This window comes from Vulpes vulpes, chromosome 10, assembly GCF_048418805.1.
Source record: "Vulpes vulpes isolate BD-2025 chromosome 10, VulVul3, whole genome shotgun sequence".
Taxonomy (NCBI): Eukaryota; Metazoa; Chordata; class Mammalia; order Carnivora; family Canidae; genus Vulpes; species Vulpes vulpes.
The window spans coordinates 90,313,631-90,324,609 of record NC_132789.1 but is presented as its reverse complement, the minus strand read 5'-3'; the positions used below and the strand labels follow the sequence as shown (position 1 = coordinate 90,324,609).

At 45.0% G+C, this 10,979-nt stretch overlaps 1 protein-coding gene across 2 annotated transcripts; it reads right to left on the bottom strand.

The window, feature by feature from the left end:
- Positions 1 to 401: 401 nt before the first annotated feature.
- Positions 402 to 10,307, bottom strand: NPY2R (neuropeptide Y receptor Y2). 2 transcript variants are annotated; one of them, XM_072724894.1, is made up of 3 exons: positions 10,236 to 10,307; positions 10,004 to 10,096; positions 402 to 3,545 (listed from the first exon to the last, which is right to left on the bottom strand). In XM_072724894.1, exon 3 carries the CDS (start codon positions 3,521 to 3,523, stop codon positions 2,375 to 2,377), a length of 1,149 nt encoding a protein of 382 aa, XP_072580995.1. In that variant the 5' UTR covers positions 3,524 to 3,545; positions 10,004 to 10,096; positions 10,236 to 10,307; the 3' UTR covers positions 402 to 2,374. The 2 variants fall into 2 exon arrangements, with proteins under 2 accessions (XP_072580995.1, XP_025872394.1); XM_026016609.2 differs by lacking the exons at positions 10,004 to 10,096; positions 10,236 to 10,307 and adding an exon at positions 7,920 to 8,047.
- Positions 10,308 to 10,979: the final 672 nt, after the last annotated feature.

The following is a 10,979-nucleotide window of genomic DNA, read 5'->3' as shown; positions in this document are numbered from 1 at the left end:
CAAACACTGTCAAAATAGGGACTATAATTGCAGCCATAAGAGTGAACCCATTGACTCACGTTCATGCACAGGAAGAAAAGAGAGCTAAACTGTCTAGGACTCACCACTATTTTCCTTTTGTTGGTTGTGTCAAAAGCTTACTATTTCATCTTGTACAGAAACTCTGATATAAAATATCACACATGGGGTGTCTGTGTGGCTCAGTTTGTTAAGCTTCTTCCTTCGGCTCCAGTCATGATCCCAAGGTTTGGGAATCGAGCCTTCCATCAGGGTCCCTGCTCAGAAGAGAGCCTGCTTCTCCATCTCCCTCTGCTGCTCCCCCCTTTTGTGTCTCTCTCTGTCAAATAAATAAGTAAAGTCTTTTAAAAAATACAAATAAAATAAAAATCATACAATTTCTCTAATTTCCCAAAGTCTTTTTATTTCAACAGATGAAAATCACTACATAAAAAGATATTTTGTTAATGAGTTAACAGAATTAATTAGATCACATATATTAATTGGATCATTAATTAGATTCTAATAACTTACTACTACAACTAGTGATACAATACATACACATTACCTACAAGGTAAGAATTCTCCCAGAGGGGGAAAAAAAAAAAACCTTTAACCACAATTATCTGTTAGCATCTTAAGCAAAGTAACTCCTATTTAGAGGACAAAAAGCTTCTTCTTAAACAGTTATGTCAAGTCCAACAGAAAAATCAATTCCTCCATTCACGATATATTACGTATAAATACTATTTTTTGTTTTCTTCTTAATTAGTCTTCCACTGTTTCCATTCTTTTTCAGTATTCCAAGAGGGCATTGGAAATAATTCAGCAAGAGCCATAGTGTGAATTTTAAATATATCCATAAAATGAAACTCTCCAGTTCATAAAGTTAATGTTTGTAACTAAATGTAATATTTATATTGAAGCTTTTTTTTTTAAATTTAAGAAATTTTTTCACAAATTCAGACATACTGACAAAATATGATTATAATGAAACTTCTTTAACAGCCTCCAAACAAGTACAAATATTTTAACATCTCAATGAGTTTTCATAAATGTACTAGGGTTTTAACATCTTTGGTTGGGTACTATTGAAATAAAAATAATAGTCACAAAAATCATTCAATGAAAAACACTGTAGCATCTACACGCCACTATTTCTTTATCAGTAAAAATTTATTATGTATATATTCATAAGTTATCCAAAATACATAGCTAATTATTTTGAGAGGAGGATAATTTATGTTGAAATTGGTCCCAATAGAACGTTTGCAAAGTGGAACGGATACAACGTTTTTAATATTTCTTACCTGATGGGTTCCATTTTGATGAAATTATATTGTTTTACTAATTCTGAATGGGTCCATGGAAGATGAATTTCAAAAAACAACACTACACTGTTCTGTAAACACATTAGAGCTATGTATGTATCTATACAAAAACCATTTACAAATAACCACAAAATGTTGCAAAATGCCACAAAAATATTATCTCCCAATCTGTATTAATTTTTAGCGAAGACAGATTGAGTCCCAACACAGGAAAAATGCATGTTCAAAAAAAAAAAAAAAGAACAATTAGCAGTGATTAAAGGTTTTGAGTATACAACTCTTCTGTTATGTAAATAGTATATAGTATCTATAGAAAGCAGTCACAACTTGAAACGAGAAGCTAAGTGACAGTTTGCATTTTTACAATTCTGAGAATTTCCGCCTTCGATTCTAAATTGAAGCAAGTTTTCACTAAACGTGCACTTGGTTTCAAGAACAACTGGCTAGCGGAGTGTTAAAGATTTCCCCCATCACTGGTCAAGACACTGATTATCCAGCAAATTTCAGTTTATTTCCTGAAAGTCATTCAAATAATTGGTAATGCTCCCTGAAGGATTAGTCCATAGGAAGAATAATTTTATTACAAAATACAACAAACAGCCCTCAGTTTCCTAGGGAAATTGATCTTGGGTAGTCCTTTCATCAGATGAGGGGGGCAGTGAACAGCACATCACCCCCAGTCGAAGCCCTAAGATTTGAAGGGCAACCTATCTAGCCACCGCTTTTTAGCAATGCTGATAATGCCAATTCCTCGTTCAGGCTTCCTTCATTCTGGAAAATAGCCAAAGTGTTTCTCTCTGCTTTTACTCTTACTTTGACCTACCAACCAAGCAACTGGAGGCAAACTGTTCATTGTATCTTTGAATATGAGTATTTTTACCTAGCCTCTGCCAACCAGATTTCCACAGATTACACTGCAGATGCTTCCACTTCGATCATCTGTTTCTTCCTTTAAATGGGAAATCAGGATGCACCTGGGAGCCCTCCTCAACCAGATTGACGGCTCTGGTCAGAATTCATCTACCAATCTTCACACCAGAGCTTCCTTAGACGTTGGTAGCTTCTGAGAAAGAGTCATTGGGGCCATGGTTCTTTTTGACTTCCAGGTTCTTTTTAGACTTGAATGTCACAGACACCTCGGAGTGAATGGCATCCAACCTCTGCTCACAGCGGAAGGCTGCGAGGAAGGCCTTTCTGTAGTTGCTGTTCATCCAGCCATAGAGGAGGGGGTTGGCAAAGGTGGAGCACATGGCGATAATGTGGAACACGGTGAAGATGAGTTTGTATTCCTTCAGGTCTAGGACTTGGTTGTCAATGTCGACAGCAAGCTGGAAGGCATGGAGAGGCAACCAGCTGACCGCAAACACCACCACCACACACACCAGCATTTTGGTGGTTTTCTGCCTTCGCTGATGGTAGTGATCACTGGCAGCTCCAGGGCTCACGTGGTTCTTAAGTTTACTCCAGATACGAGTGTAGGAAAAAGATATGATGCCCAGAGGCAAAACATACAGGATTAACAAGGAAGAAAGACTGTAGATGGTGCCATAGATGTTCTTCTCCTCACCAGGCCACTTCTCTGTACAGACCACTATCTCAAAGTCAGGAATAATCTCAATCAGAGAATACTCGCGGAAGATGGCCAGGGGGCTTGCTAGCAGAGCACTGATGCCCCAGGCCAAGCCAATAATCAGGAAGCTGATTCTCTTGGAGATCTTGCTCTCCAGGTGGTAGACGATACAACGGTGCCGGTCCAGGGCAATTACTGTCAAGGTGATGGTGGACACTTGTACTGCCAGGCCCTGGGCATAGGGTACCAGGTGGCATAGGACAAGACCCATTTTCCACTCCCCCATTAAGGTGTAGGTAAGAGTGAATGGCAAGCACAGGGTGTTCACCAGAAGATCTGCCACAGCCAGATTGGCAATGAAAAAGTTGGTTACTGTGCGCATGCTCTTGAATTTGATCACCACATGAATCACCAAAGAGTTTCCAATTACCCCAAGCAAGATGATGGAGCAATAGGCTAAAATGAGGATAATTCGCACCTCAATCAGCATGGTGCTGTCTATAAGCTCTGGCTCAGGGTCAGGGGCCAGCTCACCTCTAGGAGTGGTTTGCCGTGGATGATACTTCTCCACCTTCATTTCTTCCACTGTCTGGTTCTCATCAGCTTTTGCACCTACTGGGCCCATTTTCAGCAACTAGAACAAGAACCTATAATTTAAAAAAAAGAAGAATAAGAAATATGGAACAAGGAAAACACAAGAGTGACACAAAGGCATGTCACAAATGGAATGGTTTCATTTTGATTAGGACTCAAAATATCTATCCCCTGATCCCTAAAATTGCACATAGTTTAACATTTTAATAAAGCGGGCTCATTAATAAGTCTATTCGCAAATATAGATGAATTAAACCGGGTCCCTGAAATGTATATTATGATGGTAAAATGTAATACCTGTAGTACGGATTAACTTCAGTGAGAATGCTACCCAATTGAGTCAATCTATTTTTAAGTGGGATGAATGTTAGAAACTTTACCAGTTAATCTTAGAACTTCTATAAACTCTTCAAATTAATTTTAAGGTAGATAAAAAAAATGATCTGCAATATCTTGACTGCTTTCAGTTCATCAATATAGCAACAAATTGCACAAAAAAGAGAAAAATATTAAAACCCTTTGCATGGTGTCTGGACCTTGGAAGTATAATCCTTTGCGTGGTGTTGGGACCTTGGAAGTATAACATATTTAAGATAAACTGAGCAGATTCCATTCCAGAGCCATTTCTTCTAGTGTTTGGGTTAGTGTTAAAAATAGGCAGCCTGTGTAAAACCGTTGCTTTTTTTTTTTTTTTTTTTTTGATGATCTGAAATCAACTTCCTACTGACATGCAGCAGAATCCCACACAGGATCTATATGAAAAATATGTCTGAATCTGTATTTCTCTCTGACCTCTAAATATAAAAGTTCTGACCCTTTTCTTCCCCAGTTGCACTCACCAAGACTTTCCCTTCTGCATGCCCTACCTCAGTCAATGCTATCCCCATGGATTACGCCATGTACAGTTAAAAAGTAGGTAACCACCCTAGGCTTTGTCAACTCCTTTAGCTCCCACACCTAAGAGAACCCTCGGCCTGACCTTACATACCTCTCTCGATGGTCCCCATCATTTCTACCATGTTGATTTTGTCCTTCTTGATTTCTTACCACAGTTACTCTACTGGACTTCTGACTTATTTCACTTCCTCTTCTCTTGCTTTCATTCATTCATTCACTTAACAATAATAAATGAGCATCTGCAAAATGCCAGATGGCTCCGCCCTTGTGATGCTTACACTTATTCTAACATGCATTCAGCAAGCATTCACAAACCTATGTCAGGAATCAGGCTTTGTGCCGAAGAGAATGACAACAGGATAGTGCCTTCACTCGCAGGCTCTTACCTTTGACTAGAGAGAGCCTACTGTGACATCAAAATTGTCTTTCTGAAACTCAGATGGGGTCATATCACTTCACCCATGTCTCCAGATGGCTTAAAACAATGTAGCCTACTGGTTTCAAATAGGAAATTCTCTTTTTCAAGCTTGTAAAAACATCCAGAGCCCAACATCATAGAAGTTCTGAATGCAGTCATAATGACAAAAGGCTGCCACCATTCATCAGAACCTCTTTTAAATAAATTTGGTTTTTATTAATCATAATAGCATCTACCTACATTGGTAAGTGAGTCATATTTATTCAGCCCACAGAACAACGCCTGGTTGGGCTCCCAGCGCTATCCCTTACCCTTCCTCTTGGAGGGCTTACTCTCACAGACTATATTTCCAGGCCCCCAAGTCATCCGGAGGCTGCCTGAGTTTGGTCATAGGAGGCATTGGCAGGAATGTAGAAGCCAGAGAAAGGGAGAAGCCCCTGTATTCTTCTCCCTCCTTCTCTCCTCTGGACAATGACTCAGCAGCTGTTCTGTGGCTCTGGATCCCACAGGACTAGTCCATAGTGATTCTATTTCCAGTGGATGGCCCTGGTCTCTGGGCTTTGGTCACACCACCTACTTACTCCCTGTGTCCCCCTTGCTGGAGGTACTATCGACTCTCTGCTCTTGCCAATCCTTGAGTGGCCTCAGTGTCCCCTGTTTGGCTTCCATCACTTGTGTAGTCATGTCTCTGCATTTAATTTTCCTTCCCTTACATTCTCAAATAGGTTCTGTTTTGCATGATCTGCTCATAGATACCATGCATACATGCTTTCATCAATTTGTTCTCCCCCTGATGGTTCTGCACATGTAGGTTGATACCACTGGCCTAGAGAAGATAATCCCAACTCCATTATATGACATACAAAACTTTTCTTGAACTCATCCCTGCCCATCCTCTGGCTTCATCTCTCCTGACATCTCAATACATATGTTATCTCCTGTCATACTAAACTACTTCCTATTCCAGCAATGCATCAGCTTTTCTCATGCCTCTCTGCTTTCCCTGTTCTGAACTGGGAGCCTCTCGGTTATCCCAACAATCTGTGTTCACTTCTACCATTGCAAGAAGCACAAGCCACAGTGCAATTATCTCCCCACCACAGCAATCCCTTTCAGGACAGAAACTGGATCTTTTCCATCCATTGTTTAATTCTTAGCACACTATCTAACACATTAATTGTACTTAATAATTTGGCAAAACAAATGTGAAGCTAAAGGAAAGCATAATTTTACTGAATACTGGAAGTCAGCAAAATACAAAGTACCAATTCCTTTCCTTAAGCTGATTGTCTTTACAGAAATCCTTGCACTGATAATGACGTCCTTGTTCTTATTTTCTGGTTCTGGGGTAACTGCCTCTGCAAGAAAGCTGTTCCAAGGTCTCTCTTAAATGAATCTCTGATTAAAGCATTAAAAACTTCCAGTCAGTATATACCATAAGGAAAGCTCACACACACACACACACACACACACACACACACACACATTTATAAGAGCCTTATTGCAGAGAGATTTCCATATACTCATATATTTGTTTTACTGATACAGTCTAGTTCTGTCTGCATAAATTTCAAATAGCTTGTTGCAAGGAGCCTAGACCCTCTTTTTTATTTGCCTCTATTCTCTAGAAATTAGAAAAAAAAAGTGAAACTAATCATCTAAATCTTGGGAGTGTATATTTGATAGGCAATACCATTTCCCTAACCTAAAAGAGACTTTAAAGAACCCAATTAGTCAATCCTGACAACTCATTAGCAGGATTAACAAGACTCCATGAGGTCTGGGTTTGAGGTTTGCCACAAGCTAAACTGAGAGTAAGCCTGAGATAGAAGGATATTAGTTTATTTATTAACTTATTCGGGTTTTTCTTTTTCAGTTCTATTTTCTCTATTTCAGAGCCCCTTTATTTAAACTTCTCTGCAGGAATGGTTATTGATCCACAGCCAATTTGCATATGGGCACTAATCACTGTTCTCAAGCACACTGCTGGCTTTCAGCCAGGTTAGAGCACTCCCGGGAGAATGTATCATTTTATGATTTTATGATTGGGCTTCTGGAAAGGTGGAAGAGGAAAAGGGAGTGCATGGAGGAAACTGACTGATTAAAACCCCAAAAGCACAAAAAATAAAAGATAAGTAACCCTTTCTTTGAAACAAGGCAATAGGAAGCATCATCATCAGTCAAGTCAGTTAAGAACTGTAAATAGTATAGTTTTCTTGAACAAGGGAACCCTCAGAATTTCTGTTACAGAAATATTGGTTTGTAGAGCAGGAAAAGGACTTCAAGTTTCCTTTTTCAGAGGTACAGAACTTCAAATTACCTGAGTGGGAAACCAGTTTCTGCTCGTCTATTTACATTTGCGGGGCTTTTTGCAACAGGACTCGTTGCCGCAGGTTGGCCTTAGTAAGACTTAACCCCCTGACAATGTCAAAAATCTTCCAGGAGTGTTTCCCAGGGGGAAAAAAAAATCCCAGAAATCACACCACACACCTTACACTTAGTCCTAGGGAGAGGGGAGTGGACTCTTAGAATGCCACATGCAAGACGTGACTGCTTCCTAAGCAGAGAGTTGAAAATATTCACCTAAGGGTCTGGTAACGGATCACTTTTCCCTGTGTCTGAACTTCTGGCTCCCAAGGGGGAGCCAACAGCATCGTCCGTGTCATCTCACCGATGTGCCCCCCACTGCGCAACGTTTTAAAGCTTTTACTTTTGCCTCCTTCTCGTGCACCAGATGCTCCGACCCAGTGGGTGAGCCCTTCGGGTGCAAAACCAGCCAATGCTTAAAACAAATGTACAACAAACAAACAAAAACAAACGGATTGACTTATTCTTGAACAGCCCTGGAGAATCCAATAGGACCTTCTTTCGATTAAATTAAAAAATTAAATTAAAAAAAGAGAGACAGACAGACAGAGATGGCAACAACCTGCTGCTCCGGAAAAGATGATGCCCTCTCTCTAAAGGTCAAGGAAAGAAGAAGCAGCCTCGGCAGGAAAGGAGCATTCGAGCTAAAGTAGAAAATGGTGATGGTTTCCCCCCAACCCCCACCTTCACCCTAAATGAGAGGGAAACAAAAAAAAAAGTCACTCATGGAAGACCTCGGCCATACCCTCTTGCCAGAACCAGAGCTCTTCGTCCCGGCGGGTCCTCGTTCCCAGGACGTGCCCGGGTCGGGGCGCAGCCGGCGGGGGCCGGTCCCCGGACGCCAGGAGCAGGTGCGGCAGGTGCGGCAGGTGCGGCAGGTGCGGGGCGACGGCGCGCCCCCTCGCGGACCCCGCCCGCGCCTGCAACGGCGGCCGCGGCGCCTTCCCGGGGACCGCGGGGACCGAGCTCCGGGCGTCTGCGCCCCCGGCCCCGGCCCCGGCCCCGGCCCCGGCCCAGCGCACCGCCCCGCGAGCCCCGGCCGCCGAGGGGGCCCGAGGAAGCGCCCGACCTGCCGGCGGAGGGGTGTCCCCGCCTCCTGAGGTCTGCTCCGGGCGCCGCGGGGCTGCGGGGGCTGCTGCAGCCGGGGGGGGGGGGGCCGCCCGCGGACCCCGGCGAGGCCCCTGCGGGTCCCCTCCAGCCCCGGCGGGCGCCTCGCGTGCGGTGCGCCCCGGCTCCACGCGAAGCTCCGTAGGACGGGAACGCGGCGGGCGGCGGGCGGCGGGCGAGACGCTGCGCCCCTGGCGGTGTCTGACTCCCGGCCCCTCGCTCCGCTCCTCCGCGATGCCCCAAGCGCCCCCCCCCCCCGGGATGCCCGAGCCCCGCCGGCTCAGGGAGCGGGGGCGTCGCCAGAAACCCCGTGTGGAGCCCCTCCCCGCGGAAGGTTGCGCGCAGTCAGTCTCTCTCCCGGTCCGTCTCCGGAGGGGGCGGCAGAGCCTGCCGGGCTGCGGGGACACAGCCGGAACCTGGAAACCCGGGGCTCTCCTAAGGGTCCTGCGCTGGGGTGCGCGGCAGCGCGTTCCCTGTGCGCCCGTCTCCGCTTCTGAAGTGAGGACGGCCACACTAGTGCTCTTGGAACTTCTCTGACATAGAAAGAAAGGAGGAGGAGGAGGAGGAGGAGGAGGAGGAGGAGGAGGAGGAGGGAAGAAGGAGAAGGAAGAAGAAGGAGGAGGAGGAGGAGAGACTAGGGAAGAGGGAAGAAGGAGAAGGGAGAAGGAGGAGGAGGAGGAGGGAAGAGGGAAGGAGAAGGAAGGAGAAGGAGGAGGAGGAGGGACTAGGGAAGAGGGAAGAAGGAGAAGGAAGAAGAAGGAGGAGGAGGAGGGAAGAGGGAAGGAGAAGGAAGGAGAAGGAGGAGGAGGGAAGAGGGACTAGGAAGAGGGAAGAAGGAGAAGGAAGAAGAACGAGGAGGAGGAGGAGGGAAGAGGGAAGAAGGAGAAGGAGAAGGAAGAAGAAGGAGGAGGAGGAGGAAGAGGGACTAGGGAAGAGGGAAGAAGGAGAAGGAAGAAGAAGGAGGAGGAGGAGAGACTAGGGAAGAGGGAAGAAGGAGAAGGAAGAAGAAGGAGGAGGAGGAAGAGGAAAGAGGGAAGAAGGAGAAGGAAGAAGAAGGAGGAGGAGGAGGGACTAGGGAAGAAGGAGAAGGGAGAAGGAGGAGGAGGGGAGACTAGGGAAGAGGGAAGAAGGAGAAGGAAGAAGAAGGAGGAGGAGGAGGAAGAGGAGGAGGAGAGACTAGGGAAGAGGGAAGAAGGAGAAGGAAAAAGAAGGAGGAGGAGGAGAGACTAGGGAAGAGGGAAGAAGGTGAAGGAAGAAGAAGGAGGAGGAGGAAGAGGGACTAGGGAAGAGGGAAGAAGGAAAAGGAAGAAGAAGGAGGAGGAGGAGAGACTAGGGAAGAGGGAAGAAGGAGAAGGAAGAAGAAGGAGGAGGAGGAGGAGGGGAGACTAGGGAAGAGGGAAGAAGAAGGAAGAAGAAGGAGGAGGAGAGGGAGAGACTAGGGAAGAGGGAAGAAGGAGAAGGAAGAAGAAGGAGGGGGAGCAGGAGAGACTAGGGAAGAGGGAAGAAGAAGGAAGAAGAAGGAGGAGGAGAGGGAGAGACTAGGGAAGAGGGAAGAAGGAGAAGGGAGAAGGAGGAGGAGGAGGAGGGACTAGGGAAGAGGGAAGAAGGAGAAGGAAGAAGGAGGAGGAGGAGGAGGAGGAGTTGTTAAACAACTCAAAATAACATTCCCTTCAAAAATATTAGTATGGCAACCCCTGAAGAATATTGGCTTTTCAGTCTTACCTGGGCCCGCCCCCACTCCGATGATATTCCACATGTAAGCATCTTCACGCAGCCTAATCTGACGTTGATCTTCTGGTTAATGTAGAATTACGCCTACAGCAGCGTAGAAATTATTTATAAGACAAAGCAGTCTGGGCTTTCCAATTACCAAGAAATGAAAGTGAACAGAACTGGAACTCCCCAAGATGTTCTACCCAGTCCTCCTTAAAATATTTTTGCAGATATCGCTTACCTTGGGCAAACATTCCTTGCTCACGTTCCATGCTCACACGTGTAATCTTATGCAGCAAGTTCAAGGCTTCCTAATACGTTTGCACCCGGGAGGAGTGAACTCTGAACCAAGGAGCTGCAAGTTTAGAAGCATACAAATGGCTTGAAATAACGAGCACAAAGACATAGGAGCACAGATGAGCATGCAGGTTAATAGCTTTGGAGGGCTCGGCTGACTTCACTGACATTGATTCTACAGACATTTTTGCGTCCCTTACAACTGGCCTTCAAAAGCAGCCCCCAGTCCTACACAAATATTTATTTTCTTCCCATACAGACATGTGCGCGCCTTAGAAAACACAGACATCTCGCCAGCAACTCCGAGACTAAATGACCTCTTTGACCCTGTTCCAATAAAGTACGGAACTGAATGAAAGACTGATCTGTTGAAATTAAAGTTATGTTCTCATGCGTCATGTTATCTAGGATCGTTTTGGCAGTTAACTCGTGACCTTTTTGTGCACTGAGGTCCAACTGCGGCCTTCTGATTGCATGTGCTGTGTGCTACGGTAACACCGCACCACTCCGAGGAATGCTAATAAGCCCTATCAAGATGCTGATGGAAGTTTGTGGAATCGGTGGTGAAATCTGGATGAATCCAAACTGAGACAGGACAGGATTATTGCTCCCTGATTTCCCTCGGGTCCGTCAAATCATTTAGCTCCCCAGGCAATTCCACAGCTAAGAAGAATATAAGCTGACTCTT

Excerpts from the sequence above, each read along its gene's own strand:
- NPY2R (XM_072724894.1), bottom strand. The coding sequence starts at position 3,523 with ATGGGCCCAGTAGGTGCAAAAGCTGATGAGAACCAGACAGTGGAAGAA.